The following is a 25,954-nucleotide window of genomic DNA, read 5'->3' as shown; positions in this document are numbered from 1 at the left end:
TAGTGATTTGTGCGAGAAAAAAGAAACTACTACGATAGTACGATGATTTAATATTTTCTAATTTCATGAATTAGATATGTATATTATATCAGAACGAGTTTAAATACAGCTAAGAGAAATGGACGAAAACGATTTCTTTAGGCAGACAGTCCAACACTTAGCGAGATGTCTTTCCTCCTTGAATCCAACACCTTGGGAGAAGGTATTGTATTTTATTTTGTAATATTGTTTATTAGGTATTGCAAATACATGTCTGACTGATTCCTTCATTATACAGTAATAAAACTAATCACAACATGTACACTTTATTACCTTGTTTGGTTCATTTCTAGAATATATGACCTCACCTAATTATGACATAAGCATTATAGTTAGATTTAGGTAAAAAAATATTAAACATAATGTGATTTCAATATCGAGGACGAAGGTTATCTACCTTCGTGATTATTACATTTATTAAATACAATATTAAAGTTACTAAATACGATACTAAACAAATATCACATTAAGTTTAAACAGTAAAATTCAATTCATATTGATAAATGTAAAAAATATATATTTGCAATTTATGCATTATTCAATAGTAGAGGTAAAAAAAAGTTAAATTCTAATTTAAAGTAAGCTCATAATTTTTTTATTTTAGAAAAAGTTATGTTACTAGGTGACATAAGGCAACTTATTGCAGCTGATGTGTAAATTCTACTTCCAGGTGAACACATTATTTATGTTATGTCCTCAAGTCAGCTCACCATTTGTGGTAACTCCAAGGAGTCAGGAAGCTAGCATAGCACTTGGTCTTTACTTCCTTCAGAGTGGATTGCAACATCAAGAAAAACTTTTGCCTTATTTTCTAAAAGTATTAAAATGTCTTACAAATGCACAATTCCAGGAACCTATGTGTCGAATTAAGTCTGGTGATCGTGAGTATGCAATATATAGTATTTCAAATCTAAGTTGCCACATTTTATTGGCAATTTCAAGGCCATTTGAAATCTTAATAATTCTTTGTATATTTTGCTTTGATGTAAAAGTAATTATTAATTATATGTTTCTCATTAATCTAGGAAACCATTAAATAGTGATAATACATGTTTTTATGTTTGTTTTAAGGGATCCCTATGTCTGAGAAATTTAGCTTTTGTTTAAATACACTTCTCTCAGATGTTGCATCAAAAAACCCATCTCTACGTGAAGAAATTGTCACTGCTCAAATAGAGCTTATGTCAAATCTCACTAAAATTGTAATCACCTGTTTCGAAAGTAAAGATTACAATAATACATCAAAACTTCAGTTATGTAAGAGTACAGTGCCAATTCTTATAGGACTTGCAAGGTCTATGGGTAGATATCCAACTGTTGAACCATCTTTACTATGCAGATTATTCCCACAACCCAGCAGTCCCGTTCGATCTAAAGAACCAGAACCTAACTTTGAATATGCTACATTAGATAAGAAGAGACGATTTAACCAATTCCGACCAATTATTCCTCGATCTTTATCTGGAAATTTAAATCCAAATACAGAGACAATAATAGAGAATGGTTCAGATACAGTTGACAGTGGTCGTGGAACTCTAAAGAGAAGTTCATTACAAAGCTATCACTCAGTACCTTATGACCCAACTACATATTTCTTTCATAAGTTTGGATCTAGTTTTAACCAGTTTCCATACATGAGATTTCCTGAATCTCCAGAAAAGAGGATTGGTGTCCCATTTTATGTAACATATCTACAGTCAATTTTATCATTGGCAAAGAAGTTGTTGACAAGAGATTTATTATCATTTTTGGATGAGGAAGCAGAAGATATTCATGCATCAGGACAAATTCAAGTAAGTCTTATGTAATCTGGCTTATTTAGCTTTCTGGCATAATTTTAAGCCTTCAATGATAGGTTAATAGTTTACTATCATTATTATAGCAGCTATTCATAAGTGAACATAATGTTACCTACATGAATAAATGATTTTTAATTTGAAATTGACATTACAGGTATTTCCATATAAGTCATTTTCTGAAACATTGAATCTAGTCATGGTAACATTGCTACGTGATATTCTACAAAACCAAAAAGACCTACCAGGACCATTTACTAAGGATGTACAGGTATTGCTTATATTTTTTCAATATAATTTATAGTTCTAATTTATGTGTATATTAAAACTTGAAAAAGTAATATTAGCTTTTTTATGCAAATTGACACCAATCTGCACCAGGCTGATTGGTGTCAATTTGGTCAATAGCTTCAATTAAATTAATTTCTTACTGATCTATTTTAAGAACTGTTATTACTTAAATAGACAATGTATTTCTTATAGGAATGAAATACAGATTATAACCTTTTTAGTAAAAATAAAATAAATCGTTTTAATATATATTTTGCAGGAATTTGTTAAGTGTTTGTTCCTAAGTGGTCAAACGGAGTTACAGAGTAGGCACCATGATGCTTCTGAGAAGGAGGATAGAGAAACAAACTTTGCTACTGTGAATAAGTTTAAAGTCAATGTTATGGCTAATTCAGCCTGCGTTGATCTGTTAGTATGGGCTATTGGAGATGAGACAGGTAAATATTTTGATAGTTGCTTGATCTTGTTTAAAACTGTGGAGAGTCATTGATTTGATACTTGGAAGTTTGATATTATGGAATTGGATTATTTCTTAAAAGTATCTTATGTATATATAATTTATATATTAAAAATATGTAATTCTATTAAAAAATTACAGACCAAATATTTTGAAAACGATTGATCTTAATGTCATAATTTTCTTTTTGCCCTTCATAAATCTGTTCTCAATTTATTTCAAATTTTATGTAGCACAGTAATTACATTATTTTTAGAAGCAGTCTTATCCACAAACTATAAGCTTTGTATAGTTAAGCTATTTACATGTACATTTTTATTTTCAAATTTATCTGTGAGTGAAAGGATCAAAACATCTAGATATTTGAGGCTTATAAACCAGAAGTGTTATAAATACTTTAACTGTTTCACAAACATATGAAAAAGTTCCGTACGTCTCTGTTAAATCTGACATTTTCATTTCTCCTATACATATGTAGCTTCTTAAAATATATTTTATTGGTTATAACAGTGGATGACGACTATGACGTGCCAGCCCTTATAAATGCTCTTACAATATTAATAGGTATAATTTTTAGGAGTGAGTTTTCCCTAGTGACTAAAACAATCCTTATCTGATATTGAGGATGTAGATTCCAGTATTGTGTTGTGACCGATGTGACAAAACTTACGACATATATAATGCTTTCTTGTGTTTTTTTTTAGATTTAGGAAATAAATCACAATATCCCAATTCATCAGTATTGTTTTTCAGCAATTTAAAAATACTAACAAACCAATCATTTCCTATTTATTTGCATTTCTTTTGTTATGATTTCACTTTTTCGTATCAAGAGCACACTTTTTGAATTTGTAATTGAAGTTTTGTAAAATCACCATTGTTATGGAGACTTAAAAAAATCTATTGTATATTTCCAGGAGCGGATTCACTTTGTGGTCGATTGACGGAGAAAATTAATTCCAATCATAATCATAAACTAATTTTAGCGCATATGCCATTGCTCATGGTTTGCTTAGAGGTAAATGCCACAGGAACACTATGTATAAAATACCTACTTCACATTTTAATTCTGCAATGAAATACTAAATTTGTTACAGGGTCTTGGTAAATTGGCAACTAAATTTCCAACTATAGCTAATACTTCAATTTACTGTCTCCGAGATTTTCTCGTCACTCCATCTCCCATACTGTTTAAACTCCACAAACTGGAACTAGAGAGATCTGGGAAAGATCATATAAAAGGTACATTCCTAACTTTAAGTTTCAGTGGACCATAAAATCAAGTAACCTTTTTAGTGAGAATCTAAGTCTAATGTACTAGTTGGTTAATCTGGTAAATTGAGTCTTTTACTTAGAAAAAAAGTGCGTGCATACAAAGTACACATGTCAGAAGTAAAACTTTGTTTGTAAATTAATTATTACTAACAATAGATGATCATGACCAGTATATGATCACTTCATGTATTTTTATATCTATATTCACACTGTTTATACAATGTGCCAATGATAATATAAATAAATAAAATTCTGCATTTACTGCACACACAGTATGCAATAGAATTGCCATCTAGAGTTCTAATATGTAACTACTAAACAAAAACATCAACCGATATCGAGTATTTTATCTCGATCCCCCTTTTTCTTTGAGGAAAAAGCTGCACATCTTCGTGACGTTTCATGAAAGACGTTTCAAAAATTTTACCTTTTATTTTTTTTTATAACATTGCTGCTTTGACACTCATTATCAAAAGCGTTTGCAGTCTCTATTAATTTTTCTATTGATTTCGATGTTAGAAATCACTTAAGAAACGGTGTTTGCTAAAATAAATATTTTAAGTTTCAGTTCAAACCAAAGAACCTGGAGTAAAGGATACGGGTGCACCCACAAAGTCAACTCCCTTTGAGAAGCTTCGAGATGCAGCTATAGAGAATTTGTGTGTTGCTCTGGATGCTGCATTATCTGTGGATCCATTTTGTGTTCCCGCGCTTGTTGGTTCCGTCAGTAATAGACTGTTCACCGCTGAAACTAGTGATAGGTAATGTTATAATTTTGATGCATTTTTTATAACTAAATTATTTTAGAGTGTTTGTGTAGCAGCAACAGCCAAAAAACATTTTACACGACCAGAATACATTAAAACTCTATAACGGTAATACGTCATAAATTTATAACGTTCAACGCATCCGTCATTACTAGATACGATGTGTCAACAGAAAACTCGCAGCTGCTATTCTACAAGGATGTATCTATCCGTTAAAATTCTACGTATCCGTATATTATTACTATTCCGTCGTCCAAAACGGAATGTAATTTTTTTACGTAACGATATTTTATACTGTATACAGAATACTGGGCCATGTGTGAAGTCGCTCATACAACAAACGCCATCGACGAAAAAAAAACGTACACGATAAAACGGAGGCATGTGTAAACCGGCCGTTAATATTCATCTTTATTTGTGAAAGTGACAAAACTTAAATAAAAACCAATGAAATGTATTAAATCATCAGTTTTTATATTTTTCAGTGAATCCTCGTTAATCAGCACAAATATTGTGATAATGCTGGGCCATGTAGCAGTTGCGTTAAAAGATACACCAAAAACTACAGAAACAATATTACAATTCTTCCAACAACGGTGAGTTTTTAATGCATTATAAAAATTGTCGTTCCGAATTCAAAAGTTTGACATTTTTTTTATGTTAGGTTATGCCGATCACCGTCTTCCTTGGACACGTTAATAGTGGACCAGCTCGGGTGTATGGCCCTAGCGAGTCCCGAAGGTCCAGCACACGATGAAATCATGCGAATGTTCACTGTTATCACGGTGGAGGCAGCCAGCGCTTCTTACCAACATACTGATGACAGGAAACAGTATCGGTAAGGTTATACAATTTTTAACAAGCTCATGCAAATCGCATTAGGTAGAGTACCAATGCTGATAATTCAGTAATGGGCATTGAAAAATACACCTTAACATTAAGTGCACTTTTCTCGGATCCGAGTTTAGCGGGTTCATAGTAGCGGTATCGCCCACTCGGATCCGCGCTTGCGTTCCGTTTATTTTTTTTCAACCATTGCCATCCCTAGCTCTTTAGCTTCACATTCTCTTTAGATGTACATTTTGAAGCATTCATATTAACTTAATCAAAAATAAAAAGTTTTGGTGTCCGGCTATTGCTTTGTGTTCATTGTTTAAGCATTCAATCTGTTAAAGTAATAAATGCATACATTCACTATGATGATCCATAATTTAACTTAGGATAATTAAAGAGGACTTAAGATAATTTAACTTAAAAAAAATCTTTTTTTTTTACCAAATTCTATACAATTTCAATGCTAATTTCATTGTATGTAGAAAAAGTATCCTTTTAAAACTTTTAAATACTTTTAGACATGTGTCCGGTGCGGTTTTGAACGCTCTTGCGAATATAGCAGCAAATGTAAGAGGGACAAACGCTCGACATGAACTATTGATACGTCTATTGGAATTGTTCGTTCAACTTGGCCTCGGAGGGGAAAGGGCTACGGATCGTTCACCAGCGCCGGTTTTAAAAGCGTCAGGAAGTGCTGGCAATTTGGGTGTGCTTATTCCAGTTATAGCGGTAAGAATCTAATATTAAAAAAGTGCGGGCGTACAAAGTACACATGTCAGAAGTGAAACTTCTTTGTAAATTAATTATTACTATGGTAAAAGTCCCAATAAATGATCATGTACCAGTATATGATCACTCCATTTATTTGTATATCTATATTCACACTGTTTACGCATCATCTGCGTTTACTGCACAAGAATGTGACAGAATTGCCATCTATAGTTCTAATATGTAACTACTTAACAGATACATCAAGCAATAGCGTATAATTTTCTCGAGCTCCCTTTCTCACTCTCTCTCAATCGGACTCAATCGTTCTCGACAAAAACGCTGCACATCTTCGTGACGTTTCATCCGTAAAAAAATACCCTCATGCGCCTAAAGAAGTTTCACTTCAATAATATCTTCATCTTTGTAAGATTTATTTTTTGTCATTTGTAACGTATATAACATGAAGCTATAATTATTGTATGGAAAACGTAAATAGCGCTCCGTGACACACACTGGTTGTCTCTTACAGGTTCTAGTCAAACGATTGCCGCCAATAAGAAACCCAAAACCTCGATTGCATAAACTTTTCAAAGACTTTTGGCTATACTGCGTAGTAATGGGATTTACAGCAGCTGAATCAGGTGAATAGAAATTTATTTTTATATTAAAAAATTGTTTTAATTGCTCGAATTTCAACTCAACTATCTATAGAGTAAAAGCACTTTCCATTAAACATATGCACATGACCTGTGCTCTATGGTATGTGGACGAGTAAAATTAAGGATTTCCAAGCTACCCAAAAATCTTTCTTTGTTTAATTTTACTCGTCCGCCATCTTGAAATTATTTGTCTATACTGAAATTTTTATTGTTGTCTCTTCTATGGCCAATCCTGTAGCTATGCGAAAGCGTGAGTAAACATGCTTGTAGAGTTGTTTTAGAATCCATGTCTTTTGGTTGTGTTGTTGTTCATGTAGTTTTAAGTTTTGAAGGAGGCGAGGGGATTGGCTTCCAAGTGGTTACTTTAAAGATATCTGGAATATTCGCAGCATTTTTGTAATATAGATTTTTGAATGTAGTATGCGTGTCTTCTATCATTGCAATATAGGATAGTTGATTGTGTTTTCGCTTTCTCTAAGTTTAGCTGTTTTCAAAGGTAAGGACATTGAGCGCTTCATTAAACTTCAAATGAATTGATGAGAAAATGAAATGTTCGTGTCTAGCCAAGTTGTATTTTAGACTTTTTTTATTTCTATTATAAACTAATATTTTTTTTTAACTAAAACAATTAGTTAAATACAACTATATATATATCCAAAATAGCATAGTGCTTCTCGTTCATAGTCGTTTTATAAGGATAAAAACTGCATTGTTTTAAATAACATTAAATATTAAATTTGTCATTAGTTCAATTAACGAATATGAATGGGTGTGCTTTTGATTTTTTTGTACAGAAATATCTTATGTGAGTTTTTCATTGTTGCCTAATACTAATTATGCATAAGCATGTAATAAAAGTTCACAATATTTGAGAGAGAAAAGTTTTAACTAAAGTTTTCTGTAGGTCTATGGCCGCAAGAATGGTATGCGGGAGTAAAAGAGATAGCGGCCAAATCACCTTATCTTGTCTCTCAAACGTCTTTACGTTCCGAAATGCGAACGTATCAGTACACGTCAGCTGTCAGAAATGACTCGGTGTCAATGAATGAATTGCAAGAATTGAAAACGCAGATTTTGAATCTGTTAGATCATCAACCGGATGTTACAGTGATTGTTAATAAGTTGACGTTTGCGCCGTGTATGTATCTACTCAGCGTATATTGGCTGGAATCCTTAAGGTATATTTGGTTTATGTACCGTTACCCATTATTGACAAGTCAAAGTTCAGATCATTTAAAGTTTCTGGAGTACTATTGTAATAAACCTTGTATTAGGGATTGTAGATTATTAATGAAATTTCACATAGTAGTGTGAGTTAATAAAATAATTCTTTATACGAACATGGGTTTTGTAAGACTTTTTATTTTAGGGTATCCAATTCACCAGAACCAAGTTTACAACCAATTATTGAATATTTGAGTGATACAGCACTACAGAAAGAAAAGAGCGGTATGTGGCAATGTGTTGCCAGGTATGTTATAACTATATTATGTATTATATACTATATAATAAAGATTTTATTTAGTTTTTTTTAATTTGATTTATCAAATTTTGTTTGTGTTAATATGCACATTAACTTTGACATCTACACAAATATTTTAAAATAGTAATATTTTTTTTAAATACTGTAAGTAATCGAAAGTCTGTAGTATATCTATAGGAACTACTAAACTGATTTAAAATAATTATTCATTTATAGGTATAGGTCAAAGATTCTAATAGAATATTATTTTTTTAGCGTTGGTGATAAAGTATTTCAGAAATTCTTGGATGTAATGTCGGCAAAGGTTAAAGATGAATCTCGCGAAAGGGAATTGGAGTTGCACGCGCAATTTTTGCTAGTCAATTTCAATCACATACACAAACAAATAAGGAGAGTCGCTGATAAGTGGTTGGCTGGGCTTGTTGATAGATTTCCACATCTATTATGGAATTGTCGGGTAAAATTTAAATAAACGTTATAGTTTCTTAACTTCAGTGAAGAAGTTATTTTTATTGTTTCAAAGACAGATTTTTGGGTCTCCTGGTAAGGTTTAGAGATTCTTATTGATTATTGTAAACTTATAATTATTTTACATATCAAATCACAATATATTTATGACTTACGGGGCGGTCTTAACGCTATACGTGGTAACCTCCACATGTTTTCTTTCATCAAGCGAGAAATAAAGATTTGAACACTGGAGTTGGGTTGAGAGTTAAATAATACGCAAAATATAATTTACTAGCTAGCATCTTTTTTCGTACTAACGTAATGGTTTAAAGTTATAATTACCTAATAATATATTAGACACCTGTGTTTGACTATTAGACTGACATAAATTAACATCCTTTTTTATATAGGTACTTTGGTCGATGTTAGATATATTACAAGTACTGAGCTTCAGTTTGGACCTGGATGAGAATCAAGAGACGCCGCTACTGAAAGTTCCTGATACTGACTTCACTTTGCAACTCCAAGATACGCTGGAAGGGAGAGAGGTAAAAAATAACTCTGGGTAAGATTCAGAGTAGTACAATTTTTAAGATTCGTCATTAACGAAAAAAAATATATAGGACCACAATAATTCACATAACTTATATACAAAATAACTCAAAATTTTATACAATATCACTAACGAAAACATAGTAATGCATTCGGTCTTTCTAAATCACATACAAAAAAAAAATTGTATACATATGTAATGTGTAATTAAACGTTACAGAGTATCGTAAAAGACTTCGCAGACAGATGTCACGGGATCGTACAAGAGGCCATGAAATGGGCGCCGCAGTCAACGAGGTCACATTTGCAGGAATATTTGAATCAGGTAATTTGAATTATTATTTATGAAGACATTAAAGAATATTAATATTTTGTCTCTGCGGGGTATAAGGCTTATTTGATTAATGTTGTAGGAAATACCATGTAAATATTCCATATTTTTTATTTCAGAAACAGATATTACATGCAAGCGTGAACCATGTTATACGTAATACTATATTTACAGTATCTATCAAGATATCTTTTCGTCAACGTTAATGTTACAAAAAATTAAAATACAATAAAAACATATAAAGTAATATAAAAAAACTAGTAGTTTTGCTTATCGTTAAGCAAAAACTACAGCAAAACAGTGGGTTAGGTATGAGATTAGGCGCTTAACAACTTACAATAGTTCGATTTATATAAATTTTCGGATAATAAAGGACCGTAATATATGTTTTTCAGGTTCCCAATTCGACCCTCTGGCATCACTGTGGACTAGCCCTTGCAATAAATGCCTTACTAGGCGCAGCCGGTCTCAATAGAATGTCAGCCCCCCTACCACGAGCGGCGTTAGACAAACGACCGCCTTGTGTCACGCAGGATTCGGCAGCATTACTCGCTGTTGTATCGCAACGGAGCCGCTATGTTGGAGAGGTGAGTTGCGTGATTGGCAGGTTCTATATAGTCTCAGAACCATTTTATGGTTAATTTTTTTAAACAGTTACATGTTTTTTGTGTTCTTTGTTCCTAATTATCTAATTAACTAATAGGCCGCCCGTTGATTAATAACTTATGAAACCTGATTTTTTTTATTTATGATTTTGTATATTATGGTAAGGCTACTGCACGTTTTTTTGCAGTATCCGTCTTAACGTATTAATAGTGGCACATACATTCTCTATAGAACCATTCACATGTCGCTTGTACTGCAAAAAATCGCACACCGTTTATACGTTTAAACGAATACTCAACGGACTTGTCAAGCAAATCGAATGAACTTTTACGTATTCGGCTTGCAGTGGCACATGGTATAGTTCTGTCTCGTTCACACGGCACGATGTTTATACGTTTTTTATCGAATAGCAACATTTTTTAGTTTAGTACGCCCTCTTTCTTCATTTATAGGATGTACCCAAAACCTTCTGCTCTGTCGGTGGCGAAACCGTTAGCACCTTCGATTGTACCAATATAAAAGAACAACCAAGCGTGGATCCATCACTGACGTCTATTCACAATCACAACTGTGTGAAGACTGCGGCTATTCGTTTTTTACACGAAAGAAAATCTACCGTGTGAACACCCGGGTGATTGTACGTTAAAAAAACGAATACAAATAAAACGTGCAGGATAATGTCGTGTGAACGAAGCCTAAAATTCATATTATTTTGCCCAAAATTAAGTAAGAAAATCGATTTATACATATTCAAACATACGATTTTTATGCGTAGTTAAATATGTTTGTATTTATTAAAAAAATGTTACGTATATTTTAACTCATTATTATTAATTATTGCCTCGTTTTTACGCTGTTAAGGTCGCGGGTTCAGTGTCAGCGGAAGGCGGTGGAGAAGCGGCCTTATGGCGCGTTGGGAGTCGATTACTCACAACATTGAAAGAGGCGTGTTCTAGTGGTAGTGAAACAGCCCACAGGATTGCTCTGTGGCGCTGCACGGCACTTCTAGTACATGCAACGACGTTCTCTACGGGCGCTGGTTCCGCGTCGTCAACAGCCCGGGCTTTATTGCATAGTGTTGGTGAGTTATCTCATTCATAGATATTTTATATAAAGATAGAATTTATTAGATTACTGTAAACATTATGATTATTTATTTGAACAAACGACACCTCGGTACATGTCTCAAAGGGAAAGTAATAGTTAATTATAAAAGAAATTATAGTTTATTGTATAATCCGACCGCTTTTATTTACATAGCCTGGTCACAAGTGGACATCTTCACGGAAGATGCCGTGACGTCAGCAGTGGAGTGTTGGCAATGGCTGACAACGTCCAGACCGGATTTGGAGTTGAGGCTTGTGCAGGAAATATTCGCGGCTTGGCAAAGCACCGTTGATAGAAAAATGGGTCTCTTTGCCAAGCAAGTCACGGAGATCAGTCCACTTGCAGCCTATGAAGGTATTATTTATTACTGTTTTTAATTACCAATCTTCTATTCAAACATAGACCGAATGTAATAACTCTAACTTTAACGTGTATCTAATTAAAATTACCTTTACTTCCGTAGCGTACTCATAATAGTATACGCTAGTTTAGTAAATACAGAAATATATATATATATATATAATTTTTATTCGATTTTTAAAATTTTCTTTGAACAAATACTTATTTGTTTATCTAAATTATAGGTCTCATATGAAAACAGTAAACCAAAATTCTAAATGATTATTTTTTAAGAACATTTGCCTTTTGTTCTAAATTATTGGTTCCTTGAAATATATGTTCTATTAAAATAAATGAAATACTAACGAAACTACAATGCACAGTGGCAATCTTTATTTGCAAGATTTTACAAGTTTTTTTAAACATTTTTAATACAGTTGCTCAAAAAGTGGCATATTGCAGGGAGGTATAGCGTTCGGAAAGTGGGCTATTACACACTCGTGCTTTTTCTTTGCCATTCCCGCACTCGTGCGTTTTCTTTGCCAACTGTCAAAACAATGTGTATTAAAAAGAAAAAACCAACCACGAAGGTTTTATTAAAAAGATTCATAGAAGTTTTTATGATATATGATTTCTAAATATTATAATAATTGGATTCAATAAGTTCGGTTAGGTTTCTTTTCATTTCATATCAATTAAAAAAAATATTAAAAAGAATTTTATAATATATGCAATTACGTATTTTTAAAAAGTTTACGAATAATGGGATTCAATAAGTTAGGTTAGGTTTATTTTATTTCATATCAATAAAAAAAATATTAAAAAGAAAAAACTAACCATGAAGTTTTTACTAAAAAAATCACAGAAGTTTTTATGATTCATGCAAATATTTTAAAAAGAAGCTACTATTTGTTTCAATATCAGATTTAATGATTGGATTCATTGAATTAGATTTGATTTTCTTTCAATAAAATAGATAAAAATAGTCTACTGAAGAATTGGCTGTATGGGCCAAGTTCCCTTTGCCTACCCAGAATGGGTGAAGAAAAGAAAACACAAGCTTTGCTCATATTCTTTGCGGTTGGCGCCATTTTCCAAAAATGTTCTTTCGAGTTGAGTTATTAGTTGCACAAAATGAGTAATTTCGACGATATTTTATTTGAATGAATACCACCCGAACGCAGTATAATTGCACAAAATGCTTTGGAGAACAGTTTACCGGAAACATATAAGTCGCTACATATCTACGTGCAACGAATTTATTCCGTAGAGAGAGGAGAAAAAAAGCAAATAGTTTAATTAAATTGCTTAATTTTTTCGCAACTGTATTAAAAATAGTCGTTCAGTACACGTGCGGTACCGTCATTGCAACTTGTTTCGACTGTCAACCCTCACCTTCGGCTGCGCCTCGGCTCGGGTAGACATTCGTCGGCACTCGTTGCAATGACAGGCTTTCCGCACTTGTAATGAAATGTACTATTGTATGGCCACAGTTAAAATATGAGAAAATTACTGCCTACGAAAAAAAAAATTTCAGGTGCCAAATTAGAACCGCGTCCACCATTCGTAGCTCCGCACGCAGTGTGGGTGCGGTACTTGTGTGAAGTGGCAGAAACGGCTAAATACAACAGTCTGGAGAAAGTGGAGATGCTGGCCAGTCTTTTGCATAGGTGAATGTTATTTATTTATTTATTTATTTACACTTCGTTGCTAAAGAAATACAAATAACACAGTATATATAAATTACAAGGGATGCAACGGGCGGCCTTATCGCTAACAAGCGATCTCTTCCAGGCAACCCTAGTAAGAATAGAAAAAAATAAAAAAAAATGATGGGTGCAAGAAGTGCAGAAGTTATATAAAAAACAAAATAAATTTATATTAAAATATAGAACCTTAATCTATTAGTAACTATATATATTATAATAACTAACTAAAACTAAAAAGCTAATCTTACAAATTCAAGAAAATAGAGAATTACATTTACAAATTTATTTATTTACGCGATTACAACGCGTTTGAAAAATCGATATCTAAATTCTTTCAGATTGTTTTTTTATATATTTTAGTAATAGTAATAAATATTTCTAAATGATATTATATTTCAGAACTCTGCCAATTACAGTGGGTGATGTACGAGATCACATAAATAGACATGTCGATGCAGTTGGAGTACGATTCAAGTGAGTTTGTGATAATTATGAAGGATATTTAAAATTATAATTTTCTTCCATTCGCGTTTGTTCCTGTCTGCCAATAGTTAAAAGGCCAGCAACGTCCACTTAATTCACTTCTGTCATCGTAGATGTCCATGGACAGTGTCTTTCAAAATCATTTATCTCTTGTACTATATAAGATACAATAACTATACATCATATTGATGGTATCAATATTATAAATAATGGATTTACATTGTTAGTAAGGATATATTCGTTTCAATTTTAAGTAGACATAATGATGACCAGTAATAAAAAAAAATTAAGTTATACTTCTATTGACGTGTTAGGGAAAAATGATAAGAGTAAATTTTTACAATGCGCGAGCACACTGTCACAAAAAACCGACACCCTGAAGTTACCATAGTCGAGATTTAAAAATAAAAAATGCCCATTTCTTAAATTATGAAGAAAAAAATGTTTTTGTAATATTTAGATAAACTTTTATTTAACTAGATAATGCGTTATAATAAAACTTTCAATTTATTAAATACCATTGTTTTATTGTTAGTGTCGTTTCTTCTACAAACGTAGAATAGGGCAAAAGATATATTTTTTAAAGATTTTTATCTTGTACGTATTACGTATATGAAGTATAACTTCTAACGCGTGTACATACACATGTTTTTTTAATGTTAGCGATTTTAGCTAAAGTTAGTAATATTTTCAGACTTCTATCGTGCGGTCTGTCCCTACTGCAAGGCGATATTCTGCCTCGATCTCTTGCCCGGAATATCCTAAGGGAAAGAGTTTATAGCGCTTGCCTCGACTACTTTTGTCGAGGCCTCCAATGCCCTTCAAAAGGTTCCAGGGAGTTGAGAGAAGACATCATTTCTCTTATTAAATTCTGGCAACTGATGCATTCCGACAAAAAATACTTGAAGAGCAGTGATATTGGAGGTAATTGTTTTGTAGTACGGTATAATTAAATATTTCAGGTTGTCAAATCCAATTTGACTCAATAACTTATATATAACATGTAACATTTATAACAAGTGGGTATATAATAAACTATTGCGAGAGCAGTGGCTGAGAGCAACGTACCTAAAATATATTTTTTCCAAAAAAAAGATTTCTAATACATTAATAATGTTAACTAGATATGAGTTACTTGATCAACGTACGCATTTTTGTATTTGTTTCATATTATAAGTAGCTATGTAGCATAAAAGTTAGTCTTTTAAAATCTCAATACAAACAATCCGCTAAAATGGAGGACGCCGTGGGCAGTATCTGCAGAAACCCTTAATCTTTTAGCCGATACCAACTCCGGGGAAATAAATACAGATAATACAACTTCTGCTACAGCTGTGATACTTTTTTGACATTCAACACCTCTTGTCTTCAGGCAACGTACCACGCCCGCTGTAAAGCACGTGAAACGTCTGATAAATTTAAAATTATGTTTAATAAGTTTAAAATAATACATAGAATCAATCCGGCAAAAAAGTTTTTTTCTTTAAACATGAAAGTTATTGAGTAAATAATGAGGTTCTAGTATTAAGTCGACGATAGCAATAATCTAAGAATGTTTGACTTGACTGGCTTGTTGCATTCTGTTAATTTTGATTAGTTGCAAATGTCTTTTTTGGATTTTGGGCGTTTAGTCTAAAATTAAGTGAAAACTCTTTAACAGGGCTTGCATGCCATCAGACAACTTACGTTATGCTCTACAAATATATGAGTTCATGCTGTTCGGAAGGAACTGGCTACCTTAACACAGGTACAAGCTAGGATGCCAGAGCCTCGCTACAGTGTATCTAAAAACTGCTTAAAAGACTTTGTACGTAGTTCAGTACGTAGACGTGTACGCACTTTAATATAAAACTTACAAAACGGTCAATTTTTAAAACATTCGTTCAAAATCCTTAAATAAAAATTTCTTTATTCATAAAAGTTCTGCACGTTTACGTATACGCAAGCCCTGTGACGTTTTAGAATTTGACGTGTTATAGTAAAATCAAATCCAAAATATTAAATTTTTATTTATTTGTTTTCAGCTGACTTTGAACTTATGCATGGACCGAGCAGCCAGAGCCTCTATACATCAACTTCACCCACAGACAACAGATCTTCAGTGAACAGTAATGATATTGGAAATCGACAGACAACAGGCTGGATAAACACTGTAAGTATTATTTTAATAGTTTGTCTATAGTTATTTGACTACATCAGATATGTAAATTGAACTTACTATGGCATATTCTTAGATTTGAATGAAATTTGAGTATGAATAACACTTCCAAGTACATGTCTTAAATTTCGTAAGTTTGTATGTTTGTCCACGATTTTGATAGAAAATTAAGTCAACATTAAGTATATGTTAAATGAAAGAAGAGTCTATGTTTCTCTGGATGGTTCCAGAGATGCGTACCAGACCCTCCTTAATCAATCCATTGATTTGTCAATCTATAGGATCGATCGTACGGGATGAGTCTCAAGCTGAAGCCATTAGGCCAAGATTGCTTGAATTTTTATAAATTACTTTCTTCAGTTGATATTATTAAAGCAGAAGAATTCTAAAAGAATCCACTTCACTCTATACAAACTGATATAAATATATTAGATTCTACATGGAACCATAGATGATAACCTTTAAGAATTTAAATAATAAACATTATCCAGGTTCCGATGTCGACAACGACGTTGAGTAGTGGTGCGGGCAGCATCGCCGGAAAACGGTCAAATAGAAGTGTTAAGCCGCCAGCTAAGTCACAGGATCCCTTCGTGAAAGATTATGTTCGAAAACGAAACCTTATCCTGGAGTTGATGGTATGTTAGTAATAGTCTATGGCAAGTTTATTGGCTTGGTTTATTTGGCTTTTGTCTAAGTTTTATCTAATCTATCATGTCAAGTCATCACTTGTTGACTATATGTTCTGCACGTCTTGAGATAAGACGCTGTAGGCCTGGAGTTTATATGTATGGGACATACTAACTCCATGCCTATTTTCACCTTGCGTATCATATTTTTTTAAGTACACGGTTTTATTATATAATATACTAACTATATTTTCAGGCAGTAGAAATCGAGTTCCTAGTGACATGGCATAATCCTCACAGTCGACCCGAGCAAGCGATTCCGGGTGAGGATAATATAACAACGTGGAGGTCTAAGCCCAATACAGAACGGACGTGGCGGGATTACACAAAATTGGCTTGGGAAATTAGTCCAACTTTGGCTGTGTTCTTACCTGAAAGGTAGGTGCGTTGTTGTATTGGCCCTTTGCTCGACGAAGAACTAGCCCTCAATTTTGATGTTTTTTTTAACTCTTGTATAAATTATTTTGAATGAATTTTTCATTATACAAGGCCCGCTCGTTGATTTTTTATTTTGTGGTTGCTTGTTTAATGTTTATGTTCCAATATAATTTATATGTGTAAAATTTGCGATGACATATTTTCTTGTATATCTTAAGCATATATGTTGTTTTAGGACTTATAAATAAATATAAATCATGTTGTGCACCTTGATACCATGTGTTCGTATGTTGTTCCCACAGTAAGGGCCCTCCAAATTTAGGTGGAATCAAGATACCATGGGATTCTTTAAAAACACGATTCTATACAAGTAATATTAAATCTAGAACCTCACCAACAAACTAAACCCCAACATTATTTAAACTACTTAAATGTATTTTTAAAAATAAAAAAAAATTATGATACTTTGATTTTGTTAATCATTTTAATATTTAACCAGGTTGAAAAACGACAGTATAGTCTCAGAGATAAAGCGTAAAGTCCAATCACATCCAACGTCGGTGTGCCACGTGCCTCAAGCTCTGAAATATCTCGTCACTACTGAAACTCTACTCAATGATGCACATGAGGTAATTACTTGTTAAAAAAATCTTGTAATCTCTAACTTTCATTATTTTTTGGGAAAAAATTAAAAAAAAGCTACAAATCTTTTTATGAACGTCGGAAGTCGTGGGTTTAATATGTTATTTAGTTTACCTGTAGATTAAGATATTTACTTCAAATGTTAGTATTGTCTTTTATTAACATAACTTTTACACATTTAAAGAAAAACACTTTTTTAACGGATTGAAGTTATGTATTATTGTAAACTTATAATTATTTAATCATAATTTTAAATGTATCCGACGTTTCGTAATATATAATAGTATAAGTTTACAATAATACATAACTTCAATCCGTTAAAAAGGTGTTGTTCTTTAAATACTTAAAATGTTACTCTTTTAACTAAAGTTCTTTTACGGTTAAATTCAGTGGAAAAGACAAAGTTTTCAATCGTTAATTGTTGCTAGCGAAGGTCCATTTATGCAGCATATTAAATTAAGCAAATTAAAATGAACATATCCATGCTCGAATACAAATGTATTAATATTATTTTTTAGCAATGTACATAGGGACGTAAGGGATTCAGAGTGGACACTCGTATGAGTCCTATATAAATCCCGACTCTTATGGACCTTACATTTTGGGCTTAAGAACCATGAGAAAAACCCAGTGATCAATTTTTTTTGGTCTTCAATATGACTTCTAAATTTAAATAATATATTTAATCTTCAGCTCGTACATATGGTGACCTGGGCGAGAGTAAGTCCTGTTGAAGCTCTATCATACTTCAGCCGGCAATATCCACCACATCCGTTATCTGCTCAGGCGGCCGTGTCCACACTTACCTCCTACCCGTCTTCGGCAGTATTGCTGTACATACCTCAGTTAGTACAAGCATTACGTCATGATACTGTAAGTAATTTCTTTTTATGTTTTTCTTTTTAATGATAATAATGGTCCTTCGAGCCGGATAGGAACCAGTGACATATAAATACAGCCCACTACTCTAAACCATAATACTAATACTCTATTTTTTGGTACATATAGTGTCATATGATAGCAATCTGATACTACAATTTTTTTCAGATGGGTTATGTGTCGGAACTAATAAAATCATTGGCAAAGAAATCTCAAGTTGTCGCTCATCAACTTATATGGAACATGCACACGAATATGTACACTGATGAAGAAATGCATAATAAAGACAGTGAGTTTTTTCAATTCCCTTTTGTTCATGTATATAAAAAATTACTGGGACGGTTTAAGAATGATATTTTAATGCATTTTTACAAGAAGTCTTTTAAAATAGCAACCAAACAAAAATGGAGTATATAAAATTTGTAAAGGATATGGACGACGAATATATACCATTGATTTTTGCGTTGCTGGAATCTTTTTGCATTGCGTTTGAAGATAACGTTAACTGTACCTTAGTGTCATTATATCCAATATGAAATTATATGCTTATTTATACATCTATATTGCCATATTCTATATATATATATTTTTATTTATTATATTAATAAAATATATTAATTGGACTGGGCCTTATAAATCTAGCAAAATAGAAGTACAATTTGATTGTTGCAACAAACACTACAAACATGATTGTGAAGAATAAATAATTACTGAATACGTTTAATATACAGCATTTGCTTTCTTCGCTTCAAATTTTTTTATTGTGACTTGTATATCTTAATATTTTTTTTAGCTGCATTATACGACATATTAGAAGCATTAACCAAGAATATAGTGGATTGTCTTTCTGGACCGGCTAAAGCATTCCATGAAAGGGAGTTTGATTTCTTTAGTCAAATAACAAATATTAGTGGAATCATACGACCTTATCCTAAAGGAGCTGAGAGAAAAGCAGCCTGTTTGGAGGCCCTTAAAAATGTTAAGGTAAACCAATTATACTTCAATATGATATATTTTCTTGTGTTAGTCAAATAGTTTTGGTTTTTCAATTCATCAACCTTCGTTTTTAATTTATACATTATCGTATTAAAAACTTGGCGATTGAAAAAAGTGGCGGAAAGTTTCTTGCCAGTTCTTCTTGCCCGCTCTACGTACGCCCTTGACTTGCGAAATGGTAGTAAATGTAAATTTACAATTAATTTAATTATAAAATTATAAATAAAGAATAAAGATATTTTGATTTGATTTAATCACTTATTAGTTAATTGTTCATTTTAAAAATATATTCTAAATACATTACAAATAATAACTATAACTTACTGAATTTATCATTAAAATAATATTTTCAGGTGCAACCCGGATGTTATCTGCCATCAAACCCCGACTCTATGGTCATTGACATAGACTATAAAAGCGGTATGTATTTCAACATGAGTAACATATTTGTATTCTCTTCATCGGTACCTTATGCCAAGGATAAGTTTCAAGGTAGAGATTTCGTGCAACAATATGTTTTTAACCATACCAAAGTAAATAAGGCAACGCACTCGCGAGCCCTCTGTCATTGAGTGTCCATGGGCGGCAGTACCATTTAACATCAGATGAGCCTCCTGCCCGTATGTTCTATAAAAAAAATGTATTTTTACGGTTTGCGGTAAGTCTCGACTGTAATTCGTAATATCAATTGCTTTGAAACAATATGACCATAATAAAATATTGTTTAACTAATTTATCATATAAAATGAATGAGACAGACATATCACTTAGGATAAAGTTGGTAAAATATTAAGAACATATTAACTATATATATTTTCCTTTTAGGCACCCCTATGCAAAGTGCGGCTAAAGCGCCGTACTTAGCGCGGTTCAGAGTGAGAAAGTATGGAATATCTGAGATGGAAACTGTTGCTATGGCCATTGCCTCTGGGGAGGACCCACCCACTGTAAGTGCATTTCATAATAATAATTCACTTCAACCAAAAAAAAATTTGGCTGAAAATGTGCCAATTTTCAAAAGAATTTGTTCTAGTTGTGACAATTAGAAGAAGACCCCTTCTATCTAACTTTCGATTACCTCCCCTTAACAATAAAATTGCCCCCCTGTGGGGCATGTGCCCGCGTTGGAAAACACTGTTTTAGTAAATTCGTCTTCTCGAATGTGGACTATAAATTAACCCTTTCAAACTTCTATAATAGTAATCGAAGTTAGTGATAATACATTTACACACTCAAGCGGTGGAAGAATAGAGTTAGGTAAATTATTAAATAAATTCGCGTATGTGAAAAGTAAGAAGATTTTTTTAATAAAAGATTATAAAAAAAATTATGTATCCTGTATCAGTTTAGTTTATTTTTTTTTGTTCCTGTTAAGTATGTTTTTTCTTCTTTACTCACAGTGGTTGCCTGAAAGAAATCGCGCGAAAGCGATAAGGCCGCCAGTTGCTTTTCATTAATTTATATTCAATTTTTTTTTCTTTTATGTAATGCAACGAAGTGTTAATAAATAAATAAATAAAAATAACACAGTTCACAAATCCTTCGCAGGAGGAAGGTAAAGACAGGTACACATCGATAGCTCAGGAGACCTGGCAAGCGGCTATATTCAAAGTGGGCGACGATGTACGACAAGACATGCTCGCACTGCAAGTTATATCCCTATTCAAGAATATCTTCCAACAAGTTGGGCTAAATCTCTATTTGTTTCCTTATAAAGTCGTTGCCACTGCGCCTGGGGTGAGTCGGATATTTGAAATTATAAAAAAATATCTAATATAATACGATGATTTGGTCATATTTAATAATTTAAAAAGTCTTTTGTGCAAAAACTTATACTCAAAAAAACGGATATTTCTAACGAGGAACTATTTTTCTATTTCTATGTTAAGGTTCATTGTTGAATGTTTCGTATCAATATAGAAATAATAGTTTTAATAAATATGTAATTAAACAAAGTTTCACGTTTCCAGTGTGGTGTGATTGAATGTGTGCCAAATGCAAGATCCAGAGATCAATTAGGTAGACAGACAGACATCGGAATGTATGAATACTTTATTGCTACATACGGCGATGAGACTACAAGAGAATTTCAGGTACGTATTTCTATATTTTTGGAGTGAAGCGATGTGCAGCGTTTTTGTCGAAGAAAAGAGAGAGAGCGATTGAAACAGATTAAGAGAGAGTGAAAAAGGAGATCGAGAAGAAATAACGCTATTGGTTGATATATTTGTTTAGTAGTTACATATTAGAACTTTAGATGACAATTCTGACGCATAACGTCTTGTACAGTAAACGCAGATTTTTTATTTATTTATACTTAATCAGTGTGGATATAGATATAAATATACATGGAGTGATCATATACTGGTCATGATCATATCTATTGTTAGTAATAATTAATTTACAAAGAAGTTTCACTTCGGACATATGTACTTTGTAGGCACGCATTTTTTTCGGACAGTTACCGGATAAACCAACTAGTATTTTAGATTCTCACTAAATATGTTACTTGATTTTCACCACTCACGCATTTTTTTATAATATATGTCACGCTGTGGGGTCTCCTCTTTTGATTCTGACCTATTTAAACCCATCACACTCATAGTAATCAATATATAGTGTGTGTAGTAATTATATAATCAATCAAAGGCGCAGTGCTGGCAAGAAACTCTATAAAAAGCTTTCAATTGTCATGCTTCACATGAGTATTAATAAAAAAGGGGTGTGGCTTGGCTGTAATACGGTCATGCGTTGTACGTTAATACGTTTATGTAACGGGCTTAGACAATAGATTTTGACGACGAAAACTCTAATAGGACATTGAACCTTTTCAAACCAATATTTCAACTTTAAAGTAAAGCCATTCTCGATACTCAGGAAAATAACCTCAAAATACTGTTATTTTTTCTTTGTTTTTGAATCGCCGAATTGGTAGCGAATTTAAAGACGTATTCACGATAAAACAAACGTTTAGTTGGACAGTAAACATAGCGAAACATGAGCACGCTGCCAAAACTAGTGAAATAGACACCCGACTGTTATTATTAATTTAAAAATCGTGCACAATTTTCAGGCGGCACGGCGTTGCTTTGTGACTTCAATGGCGGCGTACAGCGTGATAGGATTTCTCTTGCAGATTAAAGATCGACACAACGGCAATATCATGTTGGACACCGACGGTCATATTATACACATTGGTTAGTATTTCTTATGTGTTTATGAATTACAATTGTAAACTGACACGGGACTGAATAAAATAAAAAGTTGCAATGGGTATAAATGTATAGGTTTTTAGAAATAAGGTCTTAAACACTATAGTTCTAGACATAGAAACTATTTAAACTTATTTTCTTTAAATACACTTATACCATAATTTTAATAAATGTGCCTTTGTGCGTTTTCAGAAAACATAGTATCTGGAAAACTATCACATCAAGTTATTTAATGTTAAATATGTCGCCGAAGTTTTTATTGCTAATTCCGTTGAAGTCAACTCAATTCCCGTTTTAAGTCTGTAAAATATAAATCCTCTAAAAAGGTTGTAGTTAATTATTGTCTATTATGTAAACCAAAGAATATAAGTTCCATAAAACGTGAATTTGTAAATTAAGTTTAATCGTGTTCGATCCCGTGGTGTATATTTCCAAATAAAAATGCTAACTCTGGCAACAGATATGGTTTAAACTTTAAACCACCTTTGTCTCTTCTTGTAGAATTATGATAACGCTGCGATGAAGAAGTCAGGAGAGTACTTAACTGAAACGATGTTTTGATTGATTTATCTTTAACTATTATTATTAATAGCGAAAACTATTACCCCTTTTTCAGATTTCGGCTTCATGTTTGAGTCTTCACCAGGTGGAAATCTAGGCTTTGAGCCAGATATTAAATTGACAGATGAAATGGTTATGGTGATGGGTGGGAAAATGGAAGCACCTGCCTTCCGATGGTTCTGTGAGCTTTGTGTACAAGCGTTCCTTGCTGTTAGGTATGTATTATTGGAGAGGAAATAATTATGATTAAATCGTTTCTAAAATTGTCAAAAAAATATTTCGTTTTATTAAATAATATTTCGATAATATTGATATTTAAATAATTTCAGGCCATACCAAGAAGCAATAATATCTATGGTATCGCTAATGCTAGATACAGGGTTACCATGCTTCAGAGGTCAAACTATTCGCCAACTACGATCACGCTTTGCGCCAAATTCAACAGAGAAAGAGGCGGCCGCATACATGCAAGCAGTTATAAGAAACTCCTTCCTTAATTTCAGAACGAGAACATACGATATGATTCAGTATTACCAAAACCAAATTCCTTATTAAATTCATATGGGTTTCTACATTACTTTATGGTACTAGTACTTATAAAAGGCCACGAAAGAAATACCTCTAAATGAAATAAATATAAACCGTTCTTAAATAGTGTTTATAAGAATATTTGATTTGAAGAAATCAGAAAAGTCCTATTATCTGTGAACTAGTTTTATGTTAGTCTGTGCGGCTAGACAATGACGTGAGATTTAAAATAAAAAATATGTAATATAAATACGAAATGTTAAATTTGACCCTTATACAACTGTTTGAATTTGGGTACCATGTTAAAATTGTTTTTAAGCAGAATAACAAAAAAGTTAATTTGGCTATGGCGATTGGTCAGCTCCACGCCTCTAACGATTACTTTACAGTTAAAAGGATTTATGGAAATAATAGGTTTTGGTATCACTTAGGTAAGCTTTGACTGTTCTACCATGTACCTATATACCTACTCTAGCCATAAGTTATGTTATTTTGGCAAAGAGATTTTTTTCCATTCCACCATGATTATTTTCAAATTTCGTGTTTTGTTTTTTTGTAAATGGTTAGGTTAGGTTAAATGAACTGTCTAGAGATTCAATGAACTCTCTGACTACTTTTCAACGACATTAACATGCAGTTGGTTCAAACATTTGGAGTATCTTGAATTTGCCCAACTCGAGAAAGGCAATCACAGCAATTCTGTTTACGTTACAACTCAGTTTATAACCATGTAAAGTAAGGTAAAGTCGAAAAAAACTTATTAAAGTTCGAGAAAAAGTTAAATAGTTACAGTATTTATGGCTAGACTAGTTATATTCATATTAATATAAATTCTTCAATACTGTATTGCTTTATCGACAATCTTTGACAGATGTAGTATTGATGTCATACCAAAATCGTTTGCAAATTTCTGTAAAATTAAAATAACTGATTTCAACTGAAAGATCTCTTATAATAAATACAAAACCTATTTTCAATAACTTTCTGATTAAGTGTTCAGTTACACAGTTACATAATTTTGACATCGGCAAAGTAGGACTTTTTTATCATTCCAATATTACAACAAAAAAGTATTATAGTTTATTTTTATTGACTTAAAATCAGAGGGACTTAAAATCATAAAGGGCTTCAATTTAATTATTTTTAAGTTTAGGGCATATATTCTGGGTGTAGTCTAGTTTTAAATCTTTAATCATGTGGAACTATCGCCTCGCTATTTAATTTTTTTTATTTTATCTATATTTGATTCATTATATTCAAGATGATTGTAATGTTTACGAAATCGTACGTACTTACGCAAATCTTAGGAAACTAAGTTGGATTCATCATAGATAATAAATGATAAATATAAAAAAATCTTATCAGTATCTATTCTAAGTATTCAGGACTCCAGCGGATTGACAATACCCTGATCTTTTTATGTTAAAGATAAAAAACTTTCTTTTTTTATCTAATGCCTTTACAAAAAATATATGTATAGTTATTTTATTCAGTGATTGGCATCGAAGATAACATACGGTTATTATATAATTTAAGATGTGAAATGTATGCTTATAGGTTTGATTGCTAAACTTTTGTGTCGATTTTCACAAAATTTAAGGATTTCCAGAAAAAGATAATTTTATAAGGAAGGCTAAGGGCGCCATTTATTTGTAGATACATTATTTATAGTTCCAATTGTTGATCATGTTGATATTCTATTAAATTATAAGAATTACTAATTAGTAAATGTAATATTGATTCCTAAGTCGTTTATCTTGTCTTTTAGATTTTATTGTGGGCAGCCCTGTTACCTTTCTTAATTTGTTGTTTCGTGATTGAATCGTGTTTATTGTTACCATATAACTGTTTAAGTGATTTATTGTCATTGGTATAAATAAATGTGTAACAGGGTTGCCGCTGTGTATACCAATATTAATGTTTCGGACATTCCTCATATAAATGTTTAGTAAATTGTTGTTGGTATTAAATTATATATGGTAAAGGACATGGGTAGTTTTATTAACTGGACTAGAAACATAT

The 25,954-nt window shown here is 32.3% G+C and overlaps 1 protein-coding gene across 6 annotated transcripts; it reads left to right on the top strand.

The window, feature by feature from the left end:
* LOC110993222 (phosphatidylinositol 4-kinase alpha) lies at positions 1-25,921 on the top strand. Of its 6 annotated transcripts, none has more exons than XM_022259383.2 (39): positions 1-202; positions 710-920; positions 1,111-1,832; positions 1,993-2,106; positions 2,386-2,563; positions 3,094-3,147; positions 3,501-3,601; positions 3,681-3,825; positions 4,427-4,619; positions 5,111-5,221; positions 5,290-5,463; positions 5,978-6,188; positions 6,700-6,811; positions 7,068-7,079; positions 7,734-8,007; positions 8,199-8,300; positions 8,568-8,769; positions 9,173-9,310; positions 9,535-9,639; positions 10,041-10,232; positions 11,113-11,332; positions 11,512-11,712; positions 13,235-13,367; positions 13,806-13,880; positions 14,584-14,813; positions 15,914-16,041; positions 16,539-16,685; positions 16,933-17,114; positions 17,614-17,743; positions 18,450-18,629; positions 18,804-18,924; positions 19,429-19,619; positions 19,985-20,051; positions 20,457-20,578; positions 21,180-21,368; positions 21,602-21,724; positions 22,705-22,828; positions 23,460-23,619; positions 23,734-25,921. In XM_022259383.2, the coding sequence occupies exons 1-39, from the start codon at positions 119-121 to the stop codon at positions 23,957-23,959; spliced, it is 6,384 nt and encodes a 2,127-aa protein (XP_022115075.1). In that variant the 5' UTR covers positions 1-118; the 3' UTR covers positions 23,960-25,921. The 6 variants fall into 6 exon arrangements, with proteins under 6 accessions (XP_022115075.1, XP_022115074.1, XP_022115080.1 ...); XM_022259382.2 differs by having other exon boundaries at positions 4,421-4,619; XM_022259388.2 differs by lacking the exon at positions 3,094-3,147 and having other exon boundaries at positions 4,421-4,619.
* Positions 25,922-25,954: the final 33 nt, after the last annotated feature.

This window comes from Pieris rapae, chromosome 3 (assembly GCF_905147795.1).
Source record: "Pieris rapae chromosome 3, ilPieRapa1.1, whole genome shotgun sequence".
Classification (NCBI taxonomy): domain Eukaryota; kingdom Metazoa; phylum Arthropoda; class Insecta; order Lepidoptera; family Pieridae; genus Pieris; species Pieris rapae.
This window is presented reverse-complemented; position numbering and strand designations above follow the sequence as displayed.